Source organism: Colobus angolensis, unplaced genomic scaffold, assembly GCF_000951035.1.
Source record: "Colobus angolensis palliatus isolate OR3802 unplaced genomic scaffold, Cang.pa_1.0 Scaffold15, whole genome shotgun sequence".
NCBI classification, from domain to species: domain Eukaryota; kingdom Metazoa; phylum Chordata; class Mammalia; order Primates; family Cercopithecidae; genus Colobus; species Colobus angolensis.
This window is the reverse complement of record NW_012114599.1, coordinates 5,490,722-5,517,122: the sequence shown is the minus strand read 5'-3', so window position 1 is coordinate 5,517,122 and position 26,401 is coordinate 5,490,722. Positions and strand designations below refer to the sequence as shown.

The following is a 26,401-nucleotide window of genomic DNA, read 5'->3' as shown; positions in this document are numbered from 1 at the left end:
GACCTCCCAGACTCAAGCGATCCTTCCACCTCAGCATCCCTAGTAGCCGGGACTACAGACACATGCCACCATGCCCAGTTAATTTTTGTATTTTTTGTAGAGATGGGGTTTCACCATATTGCCCAGGCTGGCCTTGAACTCCTGGCCTCAAGCAGTCTGCCAGCCCTGGCCTCCCAAAGTGCTGGATTTACAGGTGTGAGCCACTGCACCCAGCCTACTTGCACTTTTTTTCCCCCTTTTGAGAAGCCATTTTCATTTCCTTCCCTTTTTCTAACAGTCAAGTACAGCTGAGGTTGCCTGTACTAATGCTCTTGCTCGTTTGCAAATTTAACAAACTGCCTGATACCAAATTTTAGAGTTTATTTGTTCAGCCTCTAGTTCCTTAATTATGAAGGTCCTGTCTATGTTTTCATGTTTTCAAAGTTTCTTTTCTACACTTCAGTCTAAAAGTTTAATTCCTTGTTTATGAAGCCAGTGGTTCATTCTGTTAATTATCTTGTACATAAAAATAAGCCATATCTAAAGATATTTTTAAAAAGTGTTATTCTTATTATAAAAACACATTTTGTAGTTATGATTAAACCAAAAGTAGAGCAAAGAAGGCTTTTCTGTGTTTAATTTTCTTCACGATTTTGCATATCTCAATGTGTCAAAGTTCGGTGCAAGGTTTGTTTCTTAACCTATAGCTTTGTATTTATTATGATTAAATTTACTTTATTATAATTTAAATATTTAGTTGAAAGGAGGTGTCATTTTCTTTGCTTCTAAAATAGAATTCATGCTGTTCATTTTTTTTGGTGATTGCTTTCTTTGATAGTCAAAGTTGCCCTGTTTCACATTTTGCTTCTTTTATTATCTCTCTTTAGACTCTTTAAGTTTTTTTTTCCCCAATATGTTTTTTTTGTAAAAACCAATTTGGAAACTATTATATTGACATGTTAGGGCTCTGAGTTTTATATAAAGCTTATAGTTTTCAAAAACTTGTGTTTAAAAAAGACGTAAGACTAACACAGGATAATGTAAATGATTTGTATGAAATTTTTGGTTTATTCCTTTAAAAAAAAAGTAGAGGCAGGGTCTTGCTCTGTCACCCAGGCTGGAGTGCAGTGGCTGATCATAGCTCACTGCAGCCTTCAGCTCCTGGGCTCAAGCAATCATCCTGCCTCAGCCTCAGTGGTGTGTACTACACAGGTACACACCACTGCACCCAGCTAATTTCTACAGTGTCAATTTCTACAGTGTAGCTACAAAAAGCTAAATGTACAGAAATATTATATTCTTAAAGGCAGCATGCTGATACGATGTATCCTTTTCTAGAAATGGAAATTCCAGAAAAGTCTACTGATAACCAAGTTCTAGAAAACAACAGAGGCCAGAGAACATTGCATCAAACCCCTTGTGGCTCAGAACAGAATCGGAAAACAAGAACAAGCTTTGCCACAGATGGTGGCATCTCCCAGAATTCTGGGGCTCCAGTGAGTGACTGGAGTTCTGATGAGGAAGATGGGAACAAAGGAAGATCCAAGTCCAGATGTACATCCACCCTCTCCAGTCACACATCTGAGGAAGGGGTCCAGTGTAGCAGGATGGGGAGTGAAATGTATCTGACAGCATCTGATGACAGCAGCTCTATATTTGAGGAAGAGACTTTTGGCATAAAGAGACCAGAACACAAGAAGCTATATTCTTGGCAGCAGGAGGCACAGTGGAAAGCTCTAAATAGTCCTCTCGGAAAGGGAAATTCTGAAGCGAGTAAAAAGGAGCAAGATAGTTCCTCGGATGAACTGAATAAAAAATTTCAATCTCAGAGACTTGATTATTCATCTTCATCGAGTGAGGCCAACACCCCAAGCCCTATTTTGACTCCAGCTTTAATGCCAAAGCATCCTAACTCACTCCCTGGAAAAGGAACACAATTAGTGCCTTCATCACACCTGCCACCCCCAAAGTTAAGGGTTCCTAATGTTTTCAGTATAAGTGTAGCACTAGCCAAAAGGCACTTAAGCCAGCCACAATTAAGCTCCGACAGGATGTTTGGTACAAATAGAAATGCTATAAGCATGATACGACCACTGAGACCTCAGGAAACAGATCTTGATCTAGTTGATGGTGACAGTGCAGAAGTTTTAGAGAATATGGACACGAGTTGTGATGATGGATTATTTTCCTATGACTCCTTGGACTCTCCAAATTCAGATGACCAGGAAAACTGTGACTCAGCAAAGAAGGCGGCGTGCAGCAAACCTCCAACTCCTCCCCTGCACCGTTTTCCTTCTTGGGTAATTATAGCGCCTCATGTAACACATACACAGTAGTCTTTTTCTCAACACTCATTTTTCTTTCTTTCTTTTTTTTTTTTTTGAGAAGGAGTCTCGCTCTGTTGCCCAAGCTGGAGTGCAGTGGCGCGATCTCAGCTCACTGCAACCTCCACCTCCCGGGTTCAAGTGATTCTCCTGCCTCAGGCTCCTGAGTAGCTGAGACTACAGGCATGAGCTACCACGCCTGGCTAATTTTTGTATTTTTAGTAAAGACAGGGTTTCGCCATGTTGGCCAGGCTGGTCTTGAACTCCTGACCTCAAGTGTTTCTCCTGCCTCGGCCTCCCAAAGTGTCCACACTCATTTTCAGGTTTTACTTTGTCTTTTCTTGTTTCCTTTCAAATCCAGCTTTGTTCTGACATTTTCCAGTTTTTAGACTACAATTTCTTCTCTTCCCTCACTGAGTTCTGAATCAATTGAGAAATAAGATAATGACAAGACAGATGGGAGATCAAGATATTACCTTATTTACTGATAAAACTAATTTTAGAGAATTAGTGGGCAAATGAGCTTTCTAATACTGAACCAAAGATTCACCCACTCCCAGGAAGCCCTGGACCACCACAGGATTCTGCAAGTGAAGTCGTGTCCCTCTAAAACTTACCACCTTGAAAATCAGAACAGATGGTTGTTTTCTGCAGGCAGCTACTTCTCAAGAGAAAGGGGAGAGGAAGCTGCCAGGCTCTGAATGCCCAGTTTCTCCTTCTCAGCTTACCAATCACATTAAGCCACTCTTCCTCTTGGGGAGGGGAAAGTGAATAGGTAGAGAGGGATCAGCAGTGTTCCATTACTGGAGGTTCCTCTATGTGGAAGAAAACGTTGGGGGTAGGAAAGAAGGGTTCCCCCTAATTGTGATATTTTGGGTGAATTCTAAACCAGGACACTTAACTCTCGTTAGTCATCAGTATTTGAACTTAGTCATTTATTTGATTGGCTTTAAGATAAATTTAATTTTCTTTTTGAGCTTATATAGCTATTAGTTTCCGAAGCATCTTTCTACAGACCTAGAATAGATTAAATCTTCTTCCATTGAAACACTGACCATTAGTAGGATAACATTGCTAGACTGAAAAAAAAAATCCTATATTTGAAATAAAATGAAATGATCTGTTTAATTTTAATTTTAATTTTTTTTTTTTTTTTTTTTTTGAGGTGGAGTTTCACTCTTGTCTGACAGGCTGGAGTGCAATGGCACCATCTCAGCTCACTGCAACGTCTGCCTCCCGGGTTCAGGCAATTCTCCTGCCTTAGCCTCCCAAGTAGCTGGAACTACAGGTGTTTGCCACCACACCCGGCTGATTTTTTTGTATTTTTAGTAGAGATGGGGTTTTACTATGTTGGCCAGGCTGGTCTTGAACTCCTAACTCCAGGTGATCCACCCACCTCAGCCTCCCAAATAATGGGATTACAGGCGTGAGCCACTGCACCTGGCCTGAAATCATCCGTTTTATAGATTTCAGGTTTTCTTCACATACTGGCATAATTTAACCTTTGACTTCCAGAGAAACATCTGGGTTGCAAGACTTTTTTGGTTTTTGGAGTTGTGTTCTTTTATTATTATATTTTTTATTTTGTGACTGATGCAGTTTTAAGCAAATTAGGGTAGACATGTTTTTCTAATATAAATTCAGACCTTAAGATATATGTGTTCTTATTTGCTTTCAAGAGGACATTTTATTTCGATATCCGCATGAAACCTGTAGTTTATTACTAAATTTCGGATAGCACAGGAAGGGGGAAGTTAATGGCATGTGAATCTCTGGAATTCCAATTATGTTATACTTTAGGCAGCGAGAAATTGAAATCTTGCCTATCTTATGATGTTGAGATTTTCAGGGATTTAGATTAGGCTTTTAAGTTCGTTTTATTTGGCAACCCATTCTACTACCTTTTTTTTTTTTTTTTTTCCCACTCTGTCTTCTCTTACTCTTCTGAAACTATTCAGTCCTGAAAAAGTAGTATTGCTTTTCAAAAGCCTTCCAGCAGACTGGCCAAGTCTGAGATTTTATTTCTGTGTTTGTTAGGTATTTTCAGGTTTCAAGGAAAAGAGATGTATTCTAGTTACCTCAATAAATATAAGTTTATTTTAAGAATTTCTAAGAGTTTATTTTAAGGCATAGCCTATCCTTATTGAACTAGAATACCATGCAAATTACAATAGTCACTCTAGAGGGACAACTTGTGATGAGTCAGCAGTACCTCTGCCAGAAACAAGTGACATCCATTGCCCCTGCTCCCAGTGACTCAGCTTGTCCTCGCAGGCCTCCAGTCCCCTCTCTTGAATTCTGCTACTAACTACTTTCCCCCACTCTCCTAGGGCTTCAGACTGCCTCCTGTCTCCTGCTTACTGCCTTATTGTTATATGTCTTTCTGTTGCTGTCTGTGTGTGTGTGTATCTCACACGCAAAGAAACTGCATCTGATTCATTCAGCCAGACACTTTTCAATCTAAAATATCCCTGATAGTCAGAGATTTCATGCCAGTTACCTCTTAGGCCACTGACTGTGCTGAAGAGGATGACCTTAGTTGCCCACTATTTCCTGGATGGTCAACTGTGTCCGAGTTAGACCCATTACAAAATTCAGGACATGTTGCTGTCTGCATTAGGAACCGCCTGTGGTCCCTTTTCTCAAGGGGGCAGGGCTAATAACCTGTCCAGTACCTGTTTCAGAGATTTCTCAGAAGAGAAGAGAAAACAGAATTCTACTTTTGGAACAAGATAATATAAATTCCATTGCAATTCTCATATTCATTTCTTGTTTGACTTTAGGTGTCACTTCTACTTGAGTGAAATGTACATTGATATAAGAAGGCGATAGCATTTAATGCTACTCTGTGTATGACTTCTGACTTCACGCTTTTCCTTTCTTTGTTTAACCATATTCCAGAACAGTAGAATATTAAAAGTGGTGTTTATGTGTAATCAATTATTGCGAGTGGTTTCTAGCTTAATGTTATAGCCCTTCATTGTTTTTCGCCCCACCGCCAACCATATTCTAGAATGCTAAGGATATTAAAGGTGGTGTTTATGTGTAGTCGTGATTGTGAAAAAGCTTTCTCTTACTTTTTCTCACGTCTTCAAAAGAATTTATAAAACAAAAATGTGGGAAAAAGATAAATAATGGAATAATTAACAGATGGGGAAAAATTTCTGCAGTACTATTCACAATGGCATATTTTAGTTGGCACCGATGATGGTTTTATAATAATGCTGTACTCTAGTGAATCTTAAATGAAGAACAAATGAAAAACGTGTATTGAACGTAATCTTTTTTTTTTTTTTTTTTTTTTTTGGTTTAAATACCCTGTTCAAACTCTCTCTTTTACACTAGGAAAGCAGAATTTATGCTGTAGCCAAATCAGGTATTCGAATGTCTGAGGCCTTCAATATGGAGAATGTTAATAAAAGTAAGTGCTTTCACATGCTGCCACCTGGATGAATCTTGAGGACTTTGTGCTAAGGGATAGTATAATACAAATACATGGTACAGTCACAAAAAGAGAAATACTGTATGATCCCACCTAAAGGAGGTATTTAAAAGGTCAAATTCTTAGAAACAGAAAGTAGAATGGTGGTTACCAGGGGCAGGGTGTGCATGGAGAAACGAATTTATTGTTTACTGGGTGTAGCGTTTCAGATTTGCAAAATGAAAAAGTTCTATAGGTCTGTTTTACAACAGTGTGAATACACTTAACGTTACTGAACTGTACACTTCAAAATGATTAAGATGGGCCAGGCATGGTGGCTCACGCATGTAATCCCAGCACTTTGGGAGGCCGAGGCAGGCAGATCATGAGATCAGGAGATCAAGACCATCTTGGCTAACATGGTGAAACCCCATCTCTACTAAAAATACTACAAAATTAGCCGGGCGTGGTGGCAGGCGCCTATAGTCCCAGCTACTTGGGAGACTGAGGCAGGAGAATGGCGTGAACCCGGGAGGTGGAGCTTGCAGTGGGCAGAGATAGTGCCACTGCACTCCAGCCTGGGCGACAAAGCAAGACTCTGCCTCAAAAAAAAAAAAAAAAAAAGATTAAGATGGTTAATTTTATGTTCTGTGTTTTTACCACAATAAGAAAAGTTTAGAAAAGTGATTTGTATTGCTATTTCATTTGCTAAGAACTTCCTAAATGTCTAAATTCATTGGAGTAAAGAGTTGTGTAAACTTTCAAAAAATGATTTCTAGGGTTGCTGATTTGTCTTTTAAAATTGAAATTCGTCTTAGTGTAGGGACTCAAATACCCTCAACTCTGATGTGTATTCTTTTACCTGAGAGAGACTAAATCAGAGAAACTGTGGCATTTCAGCTGCTTAAAATGGTAAAAATATAGCCTTCTATGTCCTTTTTTTGCCAGCATTTAAAACACATTTCCCCTTTCTTTATTTCTTCCAAAAAATTCTTATTGAAACAATGCATGCTCATTATAAAAAATAAAACTAATCGCCGGGCGCGGTGGCTCAAGCCTGTAATCCCAGCACTTTGGGAGACCAAGACGGGCGGATCACGAGGTCAGGAGATCGAGACCATCCTGGCTAACACGGTGAAACCCCGTCTCTACTAAAAAATACAAAAAACTAGCCGGGCAAGGTGGCGGGCGCCTGTAGTCCCAGCTCCTCGGGAGGCTGAGGCAGGAGAATGGTGTAAACCCGGGAGGCGGAGCGTGCAGTGAGCTGAGGTCCGGCCACTGCACTCCAGCTCGGGCGACAGAGAAAAAAAAAAAAAAAAAACTAATCAACAAGAACTGTCTGGAATAAAAAGAAATTTTCCTGTGGTTATTTTTACTACCTCCTCCCTATCCCACCACTAATTCATATGTTAGAGGTAACTGTTGATATTCAGTTCCTGTTCAGCTATCTGCAGTTCTTTCCATTCAAGAAATTGTATCCTTTTTTTTTTTTTTTTTTTTGAGGCAGCGTTTTACTCTGTCACCCAGGTGGGAGTGGAGTGGTGTGATTATAGCTCACTACAGCCTCGAACTCCTGGGCTCAAGAGATCCTCCTGCCTCAGCCTCCTGGTTAGTTAGGATGACAGGTGCACGCCACCACACCTTGATACTTTTTAAGATTTTTTTGTGGAGATGGGGGTCTCACTGTGTTGCCCAGACTGGTCTCAAACTCCTGGCCTTAAGCAATCCTCCTGCCTCAGCCTCTCATGGTAGGATTACAGGTGTGAGCCACTACACTCAGCTAGGAAATTATATTCCAATATTTCAGCATCAGATTAACCTGACAAAGGCTTAAGAACAGTGGTTTTGGTTTTGGTTTTTGTTCAAGACCAAGTCTCGCTCTGTCGCCCGGGCTGGAGTGCAGTGGCATGATCTCGGCTCACTGCAACCTCCCCTTCCTGGGTTCAAGCAATTCTTGTGCCTCAGCCTCCCAAGTAACTGAAATTACAGGTGTATGCCACCATGTTCGGCAATTTTTATTTTTAGTAGAAACAGGGTTTTGCCATGTTGCCCAGTTTGGCCTCAAACTCCTGGGCTCAAGCGATCCACCGCCTTGGCCTCCCAAAGTCCTGGGATTACAGGTGTGAGCCACCATGCCCCACCAGAACAGTGGTTTTGGTACCATGCTGGTAATAGGGTTATGAATAGTCAGAGAATATCTTCCTATGTACTGCTCACTGAATTGGTTGGTAAGCAGTTGCCTATACTTAGTTCTGCCCAGCCTGAGCAAAGCATGCATGGAGATTCCAAGGAAATAAAAGCTATGGTTCTTGCTCTCAGAGAGCTTACAGTCTTGTTGGGGAACTAGCACACATGAGGAAATAATGAACCATGTAAAAAAGTGTATAAATAAACCTGTAAATGCCATTATCTATAAAGTAGACTATACAGTTAGTAATCATGTATTAATCCAATTTCTCTTTAAATGGAAATTATACTAATTTGTATTCATAAGAAAAAGACCAATGTGCTAATTAGAAGATTTTTAAAAAATGTTGTTTCCTGTTTTTCTGTTTCAGATTCTGTTGCAGCCCTTTCCTATACCACATCAGGACTTTATACATCTCTGATATACAAGAACATGACCACCCCAGTGTATACAACTCTGAAGGGGGTAACTCATTATTGTTATTGTTAAAACATGTGCTTCTCTTCATGCTGGATCAAGGAAATTGTTAATCCAAGCTCCAGAGTCCATTCTTAACATTTTACACAGGCTCTCCCTTTATAGAGAGTTTTACAAGTTCACATTAACATATCATAAAAAGGAAGCAATGGAAAGGTCTGGAGAAGACACTTATCAGAATATTAGAGGTCTGAGCCAGTTTTTACTGTGTCCCATGTGATTGATTCCCCCCCCACACTTCCCATGGCCATGAATTGTTTAAAGGAGACATATTATTAATAATGTAAATGAAAACGTCTAATTTAGGCAGATCTTTGTATCAGTGCCAGAGTACCCCTTCCTTGCTTGAAGTATTAATTAAAAGAAGGATTGTCAGGTATTGACAACCTTATGTTTTCAGAAATCTTTTATAATTGCTAATTAGAATTCAGGGTTTAACAACATGAGTTTGATAACAGCAAAATACATTCCCGAATTCCTTTTAAAAATCATATGCTAGCCGGGTGCGGTGGCTCATGCCTGTAATTCCAGCACTTTGGGAAGCCGAGGCGGGCGCATCACGAGGTCAGGAGTTTGAGACCAGCCTGGCCAACATGGCGAAACCCCATCTCTACTAAAAATATAAAAATTAGCCAGGCGTGGTGGCAGGCATCTGTAATCCCAGCTACTCAGGAGGCTGAGGCAAGAGAATCGCTTGAACCTGGGAGGTGGAGGTTGCAGTGAACCAAGTCGTGCCATTGAACTCCAGCCTGGGCGACAAGAGCAAGATTCCGTCTAAAAAAAAAAAAATCATATCCTATGACTTCTTCCTGTAAAACTTTCTGTTATCTAAAAAGAGTGATAACCTTAGAGATTGATACAGGGAGGTTGTTCCGCTTTTCTTTAGGAGGTGACCCTAATAACTAGCAGCCTTTTCTTGGATGAGTGGTAACATTAGGGATGAATACAGGGAGATTGTTCCACTTTTCTTTAGAAGGCGACCCAAATAAGTAGCAACCCTTTCCTGGATGACTCATCTGGGTCAGAGGAAGAAGACAGCTCCAGATCCAGCTCTCGGACGTCAGAGTCAGAATCACGCAGTAGGAGTGGGCCAGGCAGCCCCAGAGCCATGAAACGAGGTGAGGGAAAATCACAGGCATATGAGGCAACTCCAGATCGTTCTGAATATTAATTGGGAATTTTATCTCCATAACAGGATATTTTTTAAATTAAAGAACTTGCTTCAGACCCTAGTGAAAAGAACTTTAGCCTATGACTGATATGTTTATAGTCCTAATTCTCTTCTTAATTCTCTGTGATTTCAAATAAATATATAGTCTTTTGTGGTTTTTTTTTAGCCTTTTATCGTCTGTGAGAGGGAGATCACTTTATTGTTGGAATAAAGTGAGATAATTGGCCAAAATGAGGTTTCTCTCTTGGCATTTTGGATAATTTGTGAAATAGACGTATTTCAGCTAAATTTGTTACATTGCTAACTGGCAGAAAATATACCTTAAAATTTGTCAATTAATCTGATGTTAAAGTGGAGAACAACCAAGCTTTACTTGGGATATGTCTATGATTTTTAGTGGATTCTGTGTGTGGGTAGCGGTTACAGAGAGATCTACTTCCACTAAATGACATCTGTATTTTACGAAAAGCCCTTAATGCAGCATGGTGTGTCTGTTGGTTTTCAAACTGTGTTCGGTGGAACCTCTGGGTACTTCCAGTCCCCTCGACTTCAACTGGAGCTGCTCAGCCTTCCTAGGATTCACATTTTGAGCTTCCACTGGTCTTCTTGCTCTCAACTTGCCCCTCTATGGCCAGAATCAGGTTATGTCACACTTTTGCTGGAAACACTGCAGTGGCTCCTCACAATGGATATAAGGATTTGGTCATGTACTTGACCTCATCTCCTTTCTTCTGTGTACTCAGCTCCAGCCTCACTGGCCCTCTTGCTGTTCTGGGACATGGCAGGCATGCTTGCGTTTCAGGACCTTGGCACTGCTGTTTCCTCCAGCTGGTGTTCTTCCCCTAGATGTCTCTATAGCTGACTCCCTCACCTCCGTCAGCAAACGCTGCCTTCTCAGTGAGGTCCACCCTGACCACATCACTCAAATTGCAGCCCTTTGTCTTTCTTCTGTTGCCAGATCTTTTTATTCCCTTTAGTCTGCTCTATGTGTTATTATTCCATAGCACCTACTGCCTGTTTGTCAGTGGTCTCCTTCCACTAGAATCTGTTCCACGAGAGCCAATATTTTTGTTGTTTGCTCTATCCCTAGCATCTCGGACAGCACCTGGCACACTGGCCCTGGTCCTGGAAGCCTGAGATTTGTGTTCCAACATTGCCCCTGCATAACTCTTTGACTTTGGACAAATCCTTTAATCTCTGGACTTAGTCTCCTTAGGGCATTAGCCATGACAATCTGTAAGGTCCCTATAGGTCTAAATTTTTGTTTATTCTATGAAAAATAAAGATATTATAGCAACTGTTACTTGTCTGAGTCAAATAAAAAGTAGTGTCACAAGAGGGGCATTGTTCTAAGATGTCCCTTAAATGTTAATACATATTTTGAAAAATTACTGAATACTTTTATAAATAATTACCTAAGTCCTCGATTTTATTTAATATATTCTAAATCTCCAATTGTAGTGACCTACGAAATGTGGCTTGCAACTCCCAAGTCGTTTTCTGTAAAGGCAAATGAATTATTGTATAAATGATCCATTGAATTTTATGTTATAGCTGCTGGCAAGTGAAATAAATTGTATCTTTCAATCTTATTGCTTCTCTTTTATGAAAGATTTTAAAAATCTGTAAACTGCTTAGTAGTTTATGGAACTTGAATGAAAAAATACTACTGAATTGTGTTTTTTTAAAATGTGAAGTTACTTTAAAAGTGATTACAGAAGTTAAGAAATTTAAAATGTGATCGGCCGGGCGCGGTGGCTCAAGCCTGTAATCCCAGCACTTTGGGAGGCCGAGACGGGTGGATCACGAGGTCAGGAGATCGAGACCATCCTGGCTAACACTGTGAAACCCCGTCTCTACTAAAAAATACAAAAAACTAGCTGGGCGAGGTGGCAGGCGCCTGTAGTCCCAGCTACTCGGGAGGCTGAGGCAGGAGAATGGCGTAAACCCGGGAGGCGGAGCTTGCAGTGAGCTGAGATCTGGCCACTGCACTCCAGCCCGGGCGACAGAGCAAGACTCCGTCTCAAAAAAAAAAAAAAGAAATTTAAAATGTGATTGTGAAAATCTCGATAAATTAAGATTCAACATTTGCCTATATATCAATGTATAAATACACATATTTTTAATTCTTAATAAAAGATACGTGAGACTATTGCATATATTTTATATATGTAAAATAGCTGTGATTGTAATCATACCAAAATATGATTCCTGTTCCTTTCACTTCCTTAGAGATTTACGTGACAGTCCCTACCCCTTAGTTCTGTTTTCTGCTTTAAAAGTTATTCATGTTGGGAGGCCAAGGTAGGCAAATCACGAGGTCAAGAGATCAAGACCATCCTGGCCAATATGGTGAAACCCCATCTCTACTAAAAATACAAATATTAGCTGGGTGTGGTGGCGCACACCTGTAGCCCCAGCTACTCGGGAGGCTGAGGCGGGAGAATACTTGAACCCAGGAGGCGGAGGTTGCAGTGAGCCGAGATTACACCAGTGCACTCCAGCCTGGCAATAGAGTGAGACTCTGTCTCAAAAAAAGAAAAAAAAAAGTTATTTATGGCCAAAGGAATGAGAATAAATCTAGTCTAGGGAGGCTTATGGTTTAGGAATAATTGCATTCTGTAGGAACACTCAGAGCCAGTGTTTGGCCCTCCCCAGTATTAAATATTGACTTGATTTCTTTCTTTGTTCTCTTAGGTGTGTCTCTCTCCTCTGTGGCTTCTGAAAGTGATTATGCTATTCCTCCTGATGCTTACTCCACAGACACGGAGTACTCACAGCCAGAGCAGAAGCTCCCAAAAACTTGCTCATCTTCCAGTGATAATGGGAAAAATGTAAATATTGAATATGATTTTAAAAAAGTAATGAGTCAGTTTGAGCCTCCAAAAGGAAACTGAAAATGCTTTTTTCTATCTTTTAAAAATTAGGAACCACTGGAAAAATCTGGTTATTTATTAAAAATGAGTGGTAAAGTCAAGTCTTGGAAGCGGAGGTGGTTTGTTCTTAAAGGTGGTGAATTACTTTACTACAAATCTCCGGTGAGTGAAAAATGTTTTCTGTTTGGAACGTAATTCCTCAAACTATAAATCAGACGCCTGGTTGATTTCCTTCCCATAATGCAAGTAATGATACAAAGCATTTCTTATTTTTACTGTTAAAGTTAATCACTTTCCATTTGTTTTTCTCTTTCATACAGAGTGATGTAATTAGAAAACCCCAGGGCCATATTGAACTTAGTGCATCCTGTAGTATTTTAAGAGGAGATAACAAACAAACAGTTCAGGTACTTAACTTTTTTTTTTTTTTGTATCATGCCAAACTCAGTTCTCAATTATCCAACCTAATGGAAAGGAGATTGGATAATTCAATGTTTCTTTATTCACTTTGATGCCTCGAAAATATGTGAAACTCCAAGAATTTTTGTTAAAACTATAATGTAAGTTAGGTTTGTGTTGGGTGACTCCCACCACACTTTACCTTTCTTCCTTTATACTCTTCTTTCCTCATATTTAATCTCCTAGGTATTTTCAGCTGTCAAACTGTGAAGCTATTTTAAGGAAGGGTTATCCGGTAAATGAATTCTCAATAAGATGTTAGTTATGTAATGTACTATGAAATTCAAGAATGTTTGTATTTTAATATAGAATCTGAAAGTGATAGTTCTTATATGAACTTCAGATGCCATAACACCTAAGTGGGAAATGTATTGGTGAGCAGAGGGACTGTACTGCCAAGCAAGTCACACTGTAGGGGTAGCTGCTGCCCATTTTACTCACACGTAAGGCCAGTCTTGCCAGAAATCTGTTAAATTTAAAACACAGGCTGTTGAGATATTCTAGTATATGTAATTTAAATTCAGACACTTTATTTCTCAAATGTCTTCAATAACCATTATTTTCTTATATTGCTCGTTTGGAGCGTGGAAGACAACTTTGCCAGAAAGGTACGTTATCAATGTTTCCAATGAATTGTACCTGAAAACCTCTCAAAAATTTAGAAAGGAGAATCAAGGAAAGATTTGTCTTTGGTCATGGCAGTTAGGAATCATTTGTAAGCTTCTGAAATATTTGGAAAATTTGCAATGTAGCTAATTTGAGACTGGAAAATTCTGAGTTCATAATATCTAATCACATGTTAGTTCCAAGAATTTCTCTTCTTATATGCAAGATCTTGTTTTACTTATAGTTGATTTCTTCATTTGTATTAAGAAACCTCTTGTTTAGTTGCTAAAAATGTGTTATTTTATTATAATCTTTAATCATTCTGCTCCTCATTTTAATAAGTAGGAACCTGGCCGGGCATGGTGGCTCACACCTGTAATCTCAGCACTTCAGGAGGCTGAGGCAGGTGGATCACGAGGTCAGGAGATCGAGACCATCCTAGCTAACATGGTGAAACCCCATCTCTACCAAAAATACAAAAAAATTATCTGGGCATGGTGGCGGGCACCTGTAGTCCGAGCTACTTGGAAGACTGAGGCAGGAGAATGGTGTGAACCCGGGAGGCGGAGCTTGCAGTGAGCCGAGCTTGCGCCACTGCACTCCAGCCTGGGCGACAGAGAGAGACTCCGTCTCAAAAAAAAAAAAAACAAAAAAGTAGGAACCTGTAGCACATTTAAGCGAGGAAGGGAAAATGTGACAAATAAACAAGATATAAAATCGTAACTCCAAAATTAAGTAAACTGGAGTAACAAAATTATTTCCACAAAAATTTAATTGCTGTAATTCTCACAAAGTGGTTAAAATGTTCTAAATGCTATGGAGTCATTTATTTAGAACCTGAGACTTGAGGTTTAGCATGTTTGCTTGCATGTTAAGTGATGACGTTTGAATAATGAACAAGAAAATGCTAACAATCCTAAATCTTCACAATTTTCTTTCCTATACCTTTCTCGTTGCATTCTAGTTGACCACTGAAAAACACACATACTATCTGACTGCAGATTCTCCCAATATATTGGAAGAGTGGATTAAAGTGTTACAGAATGTCCTTCGAGTACAAGCTGCCAACCCACTTTCCCTGCAGCCTGAGGGCAAACCCACCGTGAAGGGATTGCTCACTAAGGTAGGAACCTCCCTCCTCTGCATAGCAATGTCCCAGGCAACTGTGGGCATAAGCCCATGATCGCTGAAAATGGGATGTCAGAGCATATATATATTGAATATTTATATGATCCTGGGGATAGGAAAGGGTGTTTTTAAGTATGATGCCCAAGGCAAAAGCTATAAAGATGAAAAGAAGACAAATTTGACTATAATATGTAAAAATGTAAAGGCTCTATTAAAAATTCTATCAGCAGAATTTTAAAAAGAAGGATTGAAAAACTTTGAGGAGGTATTTGAAACATGTGAAAACTGGTTAATATCATTAATATTTAACACTTTTTTTTTAACCAGTAAGCAAACAATGAATACCAATTGGGGGAAAAGGAACAAAGGACTCAATGGGAAAGAAGGAGAGCTCATCGAGGTTGGAAGGAATACAAATGATCAATAAGCATATGGAAAAACATTTTACTGTTACAATTTTTTTAAAAGCACAGATTGAAATAATAGGTGTCACTTTTTAAAATCTGGTGAAAAGTAAGACATTTTTACGAATTTTGAAATCTAGTATTGACAGATTAAGAAATCTGCTAGTTTCTGCAATTATAGAGGCAGTAGAAAATAAAAGAAATCTGCTAGTGAAGAGTATTACTCTACGAGGCAGTTTGGCAGTATGTTGGCTGAAGTGTTAACTTAGCCAATAATTTTGAGTGAACAAGTCAATATCAAATATTTTAAACACACACACACACACACACACACACACACACTCATATGTATCTCCTTTGATCCAGCAATCTCCATTTTAAAAATTTATCCTTAGGAAATGGTCTTAATTTGCGAAAGATTTAATTATGAGATGTTCCTCGCAGCACGTTTCTTTTCCTATTTTAAAAAACGAGGTATAACTAATATATCTGAAATGCACAGATCTTAAGTGTAGAGTTTGATTAGTTTTGAAAGCTATTTACTGTTGACTCTATTAAGATGCAGAACATTTCCGTGACCCCAGAAAGATTCCTTGCACAGCATGATTCATAATAAATAAAAATTGGGATCAACTTAGACATAGGGTAAGGTATAGCTTAAAAAAATGTTTGTACAACCATATAATGCTTTACTCTGCAGCCTTTTAAATGTTGTAAAAGAATATCTAATGCTATAGAAACATGATGTATTGTTAGGTAATAAGTAGAGTGCAGTGTTACATTATTATCCCTTATTTGTTGTAAGTATTTATAGAAAAATGTCTGAATGGGAAATATACCATTGGTTATCTCTGTGATATTGGTTATCTCTGTGATTTTATTTTATTTTTGCTTAATTCTGTTGGTTTTTTTTTTACAATAAGTAAGTATTGACTTATACTTAATATTATTTTTAAGTTTTAAAAAGTCCTATTGGTCACTTTTTAAAAATACAATAAAATATTTATACACACATAATCACTCCTCATTCATGTACTCTGATTAGGTAAGAGGTGGAAAATTAGATGGAAAGGAACAATGCTACTGTGTAGTTTATACTTATTAATAATGTGGGAATGTAGGTGGGAGCTATTCCATAATATTTAAAAAGACTGACAACTATAGCAAAGGTAAAAAATAATTCACCATTGCATTAAACAAAGAGATATACTATGTACTATGTTTTTTCTAAAATACGACTATGAAAATGTTTTCTTAGTTACTGATGGGTTAGGAAACAAAATATTTGCACAATAGTTTTCCAGTGAACACACTGCTACTTTCAATCACATTCTTTCTGTAATTCATAATAATGAGCTATGCTTTTGTTTCAAGGACCACATATGTGTATCAAACCCTGAGAATTTAAGATGATCCCATGGCTAAGAGTTTATTACTTCCCCCACAATTAGGTTTTTGTTTGCTTGCTTGTTTTTACTTTATCAGCATGGCATGTCAGTTTCTGCTCCTGTAATGTTTCTGTGATTCTCCACTTCCCATTTCACAATTGCATTGTAAATGAGCATGAGTAGGTGGGATTCTCAGATGACTAAATCATTAGGGTTTATAGCCAGGATGCTTATTAAGTTTCCTTCCTGCCATTTGTGCTTGTCCACCCCCATGTTTTCACCCTCAGAACCTTACAAGACAACAGCTTCCCTCAGTTATTCTGAGTGACTTGTTCTGAGCTCACATTCAGGCTGCAATATGAGATACTGTCGAATTGCATTTGAATACCTTGGAGGGGAGGAAGTTTTCTCAGGTTGTCACGTTGTTATTAGTAAGTACAGAATAATATAGGTAGATGCTAAGAACTTGACTAATTTGATTCTAGACATTCACTCTTGCAATTTTTATTTTAATGCTTAGGAAGAACATTTTCTATATAAAAATTCAGTTCTTTAAAAAACGAAAATTTATTACGCAGTTGCCACATGGAGCACAATGTGCTGAAAGATACTAAGATGAATAGGCCATTGTCCCATTCCTCAGAGAGCCTCATAATCTATTGAGAAAGAGGGAGACAAAAGCTTATTTATAATGATATATGTAAAGTACAATTATTGAGATGTGTCAGGAATGACTTCTGAGAGAAAATTTACCAGTGCTGAGACTTCAAGGAGGAGTAGGAGTTAGTTATACCAAATGGGAATGGGCGGAGGGTGGTACTCCAGGCTAGGAGACAGCATGAATGAAGGCTTAGAGTCTCGAAGCAGTGGCTCACACCTCTAATCCCAGCACTTTGGGAGGCCGAGGCAGGCAGATCACCTGAGGTCAGAAGTTGGAGACCAACCTGACCAACATGGTGAAAAACCATCTGTACTGAAAATACAAAAATTAACCAGGCGTGGTGGTGAGCACCTGTAATCCCAGCTACTTGGGAGGCTGAGGCAGGAGAATTGCCTGAACCTGGGAGATGGAGGTTGAAATGAGCTGTGATTGCAATATTGCACTCCAGCCTGAATGACAAATGAAAGTCAGTCAAAAAGAAAGAGAAGAGAAGAGAAGAGAGAGAAGAGAAGAGAAATCTCGAAGCAGTGCCAGCTGCACTGAGAACAAATCCTTTGGAGAAAAAGCTAGAGGGGCCTATGGAGGGTGGAGAGCTATTTTTGTCTTTTTAAGGACTTTAGTCTTTATCCTGAAGGATATTTGAAACCCTTCAGGGTTTGTAACAGGAGCATGGGCGTATTCATTCAGATTACTCTGCTGAAAGGAAGATGAATTAATGGGAGGCAAGGTGGAGGTTCTAAGAACAGTTAAGGGAGTGGTTCCCATGAAGAGGATGAAACTCTGAAGGGGTTACAGGAAAAGAGAGGAGAAGATGAATTTAAATAATGGTAAGAAGTAAAATCTTTAGTTTGATTGAATTTGGGGTTAGAAAGTAGAAGAGATAAAGATGCCCGGTAGAAAGATGATAGCCAATAAGAGAGAGCTCAGGAAAGAGGAGCAGTTTTAGAAAGATTAGAAGGTTATTTTGGAAGACATCAGGAGCTGGTAGGATGTCTTAGTTAAGAAACCCAGCAGGCAGCAGACCACCAGTCTACATCAGAGGAGAGTGCTGGAGGGCTGGATTGGAGAGCGGGATTAGAGGGATCATCAGCATACATGTGGCAATTATGGGAAATTATGTAGGGCAGGGGAGCACTTGTAAATTTCAGGGCACAGTAAGGAAATGTGTGCAGAGATCTGAGAGTAATGCCTGTGACTGATCTAGTGTCACATGTGCTCAGAGAAGAAGGTACATTGCCTTCAGTGGGTTGAAGGGTAAATGGGAGATTAGTAAGTGAAGTATTTAAGTTTCAAGGACTATCTATACCTTTCAGTGCGTTAGAATCAAGCTGGAGGGAACCTGGAGTCAGGAGAGGCATTTTTTAGGGTGGGAAAGATGTGCCTTGGGTTTACAAACTAAGGGGCAGGCATCTGGAAGAGGGGAGGAGGGAGATTAAAGACAAAGTCCAGAAGAAATGGGTGGCTGGATGTGGTGGGAAGGCATACTGGAAGGACTGAAACTGGAGGAAAGGTGAGGAAGGGTGCAGACAAGTATCTTAAGTTTGTGGGACATTGAGTGATACCATGTCTAATATCCTCAGTTTTCTTGATGACCATTATCCCGTAAGACAATGTTATTTACTAAGAGTGGGGAAAAGGATGGAGAATAATCATTCAGGAAAGTAGGATGTACCCAAGGATAAATAGAAGGCTTGATAAGTATTATTGAAGGCCCACCAGACTTCCTGATTTGAGTTTATATTGATTATTTTTCTCTAACATCTTCAGATGCCCAGGAAAAGGAGCAGAGAATTTACATTGCAGTAAAGTGAGGATAGTGGTTTTTTTTCTAACATTTTGATATATAAATTTTCAAATATGCAAAAAAGCAGAATAATTTTACAGTGAACACCCATATTCCCATCACCTTGTTTCTATAATCAACATTTTACTTGCTTTACCACCTATCTATCAAGATGATATTTGAAATTAATGTTTTATTATGGGCATTGCCAACATATGTGAAAATAGAGGGAATAATATAATGAGCCCTCATATATTCATCGTCTAGTTTCAACAGTTATTAATTATGGCTAATATTATTTCCTATAACCCCCTGTAACCATCTGTCTCTTGTTACATTCTTCACTAGATTATTTCTAAGCAAATGGAGATGGAATTTTGTTGAGTGGATTTGTTAGAAGCATAGGAATACAGCATAATCACAGGCCCTGGAGCAAGAGTTGTTTCATGATCAAACATGGAAACCCAGGTTGGCAGAGAAGGACATGGGGCCAGGAGGGGACTGATAAGCTAGAATAAAATGGAAGGATCAAGGGACTTAAAATTATGAATGAGGTCAAAGAATAAGAGTGTGGGCCAAGCATGGTGGCTCATGCCTGTAATCCCAGCACTTTGGGAGGCCAAGGTGGGAGGATCACCTGAGGTCAGAAGTTTGAGACCAGCCTGGCCAACATGGTGAAACCCTGTTTTCACTAAAAATACAAAAATTAGCCGGGCATGGCAGCACACGCCTGTAATCCCAGCTACTCAGGAGGCTGAGACAGGAGAATCACTGGAACCCGGGAGATGGAGGTTGCAGTGAGCCAAGATTGTGCCACTGTGCTTCAGACTGGGCAACATAGTAAGACTCCATCTCAAACAAACAAACAAAAAAACGCAAGAATAGGAGTGTGGTAAGTGAGAGGGGGAGGGAAGCAGGAGGAACTGGGAGGAAGTTGTGATCAGAGAGTAGAAAGTAAATTGCAGAAGTGGGATTTTGTCTGTAAATCCCAGTGAAGAAAAAAGGATTAGGGTATGGCTGAGGGGATGGGTGGCAAAAGTGGAAGGACAGCAAAGGTTATTGGAAGTGAAGAGAGCAAGGATATGGAGACAGTGTGGCCAAGAGGCAAGGGCCAGGGTGGGAACCAGACTGCCTGGGCACAAGTCTTGCCTCTGCCACTGATTACCTGTGTGACCTTGAAGAAGTTACTTACAGGTTCTGTGCCTTAGCATCCTCACCTGTAAAATGGGGATAATAATAGAGCCAACCTCACAAGGTACTGGGAGGATTAAATGAGTTATTTAAACATATAAATTGTGTTAGAACAGTGCCTGGCATGTCATAAACACACACCAAAAAAATGCTAGCTATTATCATCTGAGAGTTTCACCTTGATAGGCAGGATTTGTGGTGGAGAGCACTACAGGGATGGGCTTATGGGGAAGGAGAGAATACCATAGGGGCTTATGGTTTGTGCTGTGGCAAGGGCTAATTGGGATATGATGTACTGTTTGTCTTCAAAATTTCAAACAAAACCAATAGGAACTACCTTTGTTATGGAGGCATGGTAAAAAAATTACTCTTTTAATTAGTTCACCTTGAGATGTGAGGTTGCCTTTAAATTTTCATGAGGATTCTTCTAGTATAATTTGTTTTCTAATTTTTTAAAGAGTAAGTCAGGGTTTTAAGAAATTCTAGGCTGGGCGCGGTGGCTCACACCCGTAATCCCAGCACTTTGGGAGGCCGAGGCGGGCAAATCACGAGGTCAAGAGATTGAGACCATCCTGGCCAACATGGTGAAACCCCGTCTCTACTAAAAATGCAAAAATTAGCTGGCCATGGTAGCACACGCCTGTAGTCCCAGCTATTCGGGAGGCTGAAGCAGGAGAATAGCTTGAACCCGGGAGGTAGAGGTTGCAGTGAGCCGAGATTGCACCACTGCACTCCAGCCTGGGTGACAGAGCGAGACTCCGTGTCAAAAAAAAAAAAAAATCCTAATGCAACATTTATGTATAAAGATAGATTGCTAAAACACAGCTTTTACAGTGAATTGGCAAAGGTCTTCATTAATTTGCAGTTCTTCAAAGGCATACATTGTTCTCTTTTAAAGATAAATCATTTCAGAAGCACACTGTCTATAGCCAGATGCATTATACTTCAGTTTTTATGAGACTTCTTTCTGGAGATTGTTTAAAGAAGAAAAGAAAAAAACAACCCACACAATGCTATTTAAAGCTTCCAGGATATTTGTCTGTAAATATGTTTCTAAATTTAATTAAATTGAAACATGTCTCAAATGAAACATTTTTTGTTTTCTCTCAAACAGTATTCTAAATCCATCAAACTGTCAGGTGGTGGATCGTTTGCTTAAACTATAGCTTTGAAAAGCCCAAAGGCTGACTGGGTTTATGAGTTTAAAAGAAAACATGTTTTCCTTCTTATTCATAGTGAGGACAGAAGCGTTTATTGAGTAACCACTGTTATCCCTTATTTACATTTTCGTATTTGGCTCTCACAATAGCCCAGTTGTGAGCCTCTTTGCACTCTTGATGAGAATATTTAGCATACCGCTAATTGTCTGTCTTCCTCACAAGGCTGTGAGCTTCCTGAGAAAGGAGACTGTATCTTGTTCAAATCTGTTTCTCCAGGACCTGTATCACTTACTGACTATTCAAAGTCAAGAGCTAGGTTCAAATTCTGTCCCAGTCACTTAACTTAGTACCTGATATATAGGAGGTACTCAATTTACAGCAATAGCTTTTAACATTATTTTATTACTTTGTATGATTACTTCTAAGAAGGCATCAAATGTTTTTGAATGAATGACTCTTTTACATTTGGGAAATTACTAGAATTCTTTAGGTTTTCATCTTCTCACTTCTTTTTTATTTTTACTTTTTTTTTGAGATGGAGTCTGCTCTGTAGCCCAGGCTGGAGTGCAGTGGTGTGATCTCAGCTCACTGCAACCTCCGCCTTCCGGGTTCAAGCAATTCTCCTGTTTCAGCCTCCCGAGTAGCTGGGACTACAGATGTCCACTACCATGCCTGGTTAATTTTTGTATTTTTAGTAGAGATGGGGTTTTACCATGTTGGTCAGGCTGGTCTTGAACTCCTGACCTCAGGTGATCCACCCGCCTCGGCCCCCCAAAGTCCTGGGCTTACAGGCATGAACCACCACGCCCAGCCTTCATCTTCTCACTTCTAACGTTAACCTAGAGAGCCACAGGACTATTGGAAATCTGTGAAATGTGGAAACTATGAAATATACTTACTAGTGAAATTGCACTCTCTCTCCTTTATGTTGATGCATTCATGGGGTACAAGTTCTATTCTGTTACATGCATTGATTGCATAGTGATTCTGTCAGAGCTTTTAGGATACCCATCACTCGTAATAACATACATTGTACCCCACTACATAATCATAATCCACCCCTCCACTCCCTTTTTTATCCATCTGTGACACCTCAGTCCTAGGCATAGTATTTGATGCACAGTAAATGTTCGTTATATGTTGAATGGTGAGCACCAAAGCAAAACTTGCCATTCTACTACTGTTAACAGGTAAAATTTTTTTTTTTTTACAACTTTTATTTTAGATATAGGGGTGCATGTGCAGGTTTGTTACATGTGCATATTGCATGATGCTGAGGTTTGGAGTACAGATCCCATCACCCAGCTAGTGAGCATGGTACCTGATAGGTAGTTTTTTAACCCAGCCACCCTGGTTCCCTCTACCCTGGTAGTCCACAGTGTCTGTTGTTTCCATATTTATATCCATGTGTGCTCAATGTGTAACAGGTAAATCTTAAACAGCATTGGACCATCTATTTGGAATATCACTTATATCTGGGCAAACTGAATACCTATAGAAACTCAAATAGAGTATATAAGCTATACTTTAAGGTGTCAGAGTTCTGGGCTACATTTGTAATTCATTGAAATATGATTTCAGGTAAAACATGGATACTCCAAGAGAGTCTGGTGTATACTAATAGGAAAGACATTGTATTATTTTCGGAGTCAAGAAGATAAGGTATGTATGTATTTTTAATATGCCAATCGAAATAACTTTTTGTTTGTTAGGGCTTAAACTTTTCCTTTTCACTCTTCTCTTACTTTGTAAAACTTCAGAATCTTTATGAGGTTGAAATTTGGTATAATCTGGTGCAACCGAGATAATTATACAAAGGTCTATCATCTACACCTACAAGGGTCTTGATTCTTAATTACAAGCCTTAGCAACTTTTAATTAATGCATCTTCTAAGACCTAGAAAAGTCTTCTTCTACTCCCTCCCCACAACCATCAGTTTCTTATATTTTCCCAGGTTCTTACAGACCAGATAAGGTTGACAGAAGGAAGCAGCAAGTTAGGAAAGAAAACCTAAAAAGGAAAAAGAATCTAGTTGTGTGCTAGGCCCTCAAATTCCCAAATACCACTTATCTACCCATCCATCTGCCTATTTATATTCTGTTTATTAATGTTTAATCCCCTCCACAAAAGAATCTGAATTATTTTTAATTTCAGAGTAAAAAGATGGGGTATCTACCCAAAGGTAAAATGCATGCCCAGTCATCGCTACGGGTATTCTGTGTCACCTTTGGATAACTGAAACTATAAAAGTTGAACCAACATGGGCCATGAGTACTTATAAAACATAATAATGTCCGCTCCTCTGAAGAGCAGCTTGTGACTGTTACTGTGTTAATGAGACTGAACTTCTTGGTCTAGTGACCATGTGGGACAGTTAGTATTTCTCCCTCCCATTTAACAGACTACACTCTCAGGTCTGACCAGCTATATTTAAAATACATGCCGTTATACTCAGTATTGCTAATGGGGTGGAGATTAACACAGGCAACCATTAAAAACAATGCTGAGGCCAGGCACGATGGCTCGTGCCTATAATCCCAGCACTTTGGGAGGCCAAGAGGTGGGAGGATTGTTTGAGCCCAGGAGTTTGAGATCAGCCTGGACAACATAGCAGGAGCCTGTCTCTACAAAAAATTTAAAAATTAGCTGAGTGTGGTAGTGCATGCCTGTAGTCCCAACTACTAGGGAGGCCAAGGTTGGAGGATTACTTGAGCCCGAAAGGTGGAGGTTACAGTGAGCTGTGATTCGCACCATTGCATTCCAGGCTGGGTGACAGAATGAGACCCTGTCTCAGAATAAATAAATAAATAACCAACCTCTGAAGTAGTGTGGGAAAATGCTGACATACAAATGCTACCTGAATATGTACAATACGAAACTGTATACTCGATATAATCCTAACTCGTCAATCAGGAAAACAGAAGCCACTCTATGTAGTACAGGTGTAAAAGATCTAATGCCACCCTAGGCAACATAGGAAAACCTCATCTCTACTTAAAAAAAAATAAAAAAAATTTTGGCCAGGCATGGTGATGCATGCTTGTAGTCCTGGCTACTTGGGAGGCTAAGGCAGGAGGATCGCCTGAGTCCAGGAGATCGAGGCTGCAGTGAGCTGTGATCACATCACTGCATTCCAGCCTGGGCGACAGAGTGAGACCCTATCTCAACAACAACAAAAAAGTTTTAATATAGAATTGTGGACATACATAAATTTTAGAGAAGTTTTATAATTTACATAACTTTTAGAAAAGTTGTGGGGGATGGGTGGTAAAAGTTAGGGAAACTGCCAGTGAAGGTCAGAGAAGTCAACACTGAAGATTTCTGGCCAAAGGACTGAAGGTAGCTGGTCCTTGAGGGTTCACTGGGAAGCTTCAGTGAATCTCACATGAGCCCCGACAGCCAGCTGCTACGGTCCCAGGAGAATAACAACTCTTCTACTCTCTCCTTCTAAACTTCAAGTAGATTCTCTCATAGGAAACTCTAACTGGGAACCACAACAGGGAAGGAGGCTCCGGCAAATATAGTTCCCAATTTCTCTGTAATTATGAGATCTTAGAGGATGGTGATTGGAAGGCCAGGTTTATAAATCTCAGTCTGACACATCTAAATAAAAACAGAGCAGATAGAAAAAGAATTATACCAAAATGTTGAATAATTATCTGTGATCACAGTAACATGGATGGTTTCTTTCTTTTTTAAATCCTTTCCATACTTACCAAGTTTCTGTAATGAGCATGCGTTTTTAAAAATAGAAAAATAATTTAATAAAAATGGATAGCATTGATCACAGAAGAAACAAGTCAGAAGAATGGATACATGAACAGAAATCCATTATAACCACTGGAAAAGTATTGAGAATGTATGTGAATCATTATACGCCTACTTCATTTTTTGCTATAAATATTTCCAGAAGAATTTGCTTTTAATCTGTATCAATGTCTTTTTTAATTAAATCAAAATATTTGAAACCACCAGGTCTGTTTGCTGCTTATCAAGGCATGGTGCATCCTTTGGTAAAATGAATAACCATCTTTAAATATTAGGGTGGATGAAACCTAGATTTTCATATGATTGGTGTGCCTAAAGCACACAATTAGGTTAGTATTGTTATGTATTATCATAGTATTAATAAAATGTTTTTCTTCATCCTATTTTTAAAAGCTTGCTTTTTAGGAGAGGTGAAATTTTGCCTCTGCTTTCTTAGGGTTTTTGGCAGGGCTGAGAATTAAATTCACATTAAGACAGATTACAGGAGAAAACATATACATTTATTTAATGTAAGTTTGACATCACACAGGAGCCCTCCTAAGGCAAGGAAGACTCAAAGACATAAAGGTGAACACTTATATACTAAACTGGACAAAGTGTAGTAAATTGTGAAAATGTGACAAGGCAGAGACTTAGGCTGGGGTGGTTAGTTGGGTGGAGAAGTGAGGAGGAAGGGTTGTTTGTATAACCTTCCCCAGACCTCAGCTTCCCATCTTGACAAGAATCTTACCTTCCTCCTGGTAAAGGGAGGATATCTTTCATATAGGGGTTTTGAAAGGCAGGTTCCCTCCTGCCTTTGGGAAGAAAAGGCAGAGGGTCAGAATGCCCTTCTTGCACCTGCTGCTTTTAAAAATGTCTTTAGTTCAAAATAACCCTTATGCCAAAGTGATATCTTTTGGGGTGGCAGATTCTGCCTCCTTTCAGCTTTTGCTCTGAGTGAGATGGCAAACCACTGGAGGGCTTTGAGCAGAACAGGGACACGATCTTGCCTGTGTCTAACAGGCACACTCCAACTGTTGATTAAGAATAGATCGGAGGGAATAAGGAGGAGATGCATTAGGAGACATTGCAGTAATCCAGGTGAGAGGAGTTTGTGGTTTAGTGGTGCCGTGGACATCTGAGAAGCGGCCAGATTCTAGATAGATTCTGAAAGGCTTGCTAACAGGATTTATTGACTGAAAAGTCAGTATGAGAGACTGCAATGATGCCAAGGTTTTGGGTGTTGTAGCTATTAATAGAAAGGTAATATTGCCAACAGCTTGAGATGGGGAAGACTGGGCAGAGCAGGTTGTCAAGGAGGACTTACCAAGGTAAGTCTGAAATGCTGTTAAGTTTGAGATGCTATCCAATATCTAAGTAGAGTTAGTGAGTCTGGAGTTATAAATTTGGGAGTAGCTAACATATGCTGGTATTAAA

At 39.4% G+C, this 26,401-nt stretch overlaps 1 protein-coding gene across 1 annotated transcript in view; it reads left to right on the top strand.

Annotated features, from left to right (window-relative positions):
* Window positions 1–26,401, top strand: part of PLEKHH2 (pleckstrin homology domain containing, family H (with MyTH4 domain) member 2) — a 120,959-nt gene that overhangs the window by 48,996 nt on the left and 45,562 nt on the right. Inside the window, exons 7-15 of the mRNA XM_011935905.1 lie at window positions 1,318–2,279; window positions 5,649–5,724; window positions 8,283–8,377; window positions 9,363–9,507; window positions 12,258–12,394; window positions 12,488–12,598; window positions 12,757–12,843; window positions 14,466–14,624; window positions 22,798–22,878. Coding sequence (XP_011791295.1) covers window positions 1,318–2,279; window positions 5,649–5,724; window positions 8,283–8,377; window positions 9,363–9,507; window positions 12,258–12,394; window positions 12,488–12,598; window positions 12,757–12,843; window positions 14,466–14,624; window positions 22,798–22,878 — 1,853 coding nt within the window. The remainder of the gene's footprint in view (window positions 1–1,317; window positions 2,280–5,648; window positions 5,725–8,282; window positions 8,378–9,362; window positions 9,508–12,257; window positions 12,395–12,487; window positions 12,599–12,756; window positions 12,844–14,465; window positions 14,625–22,797; window positions 22,879–26,401) is intronic.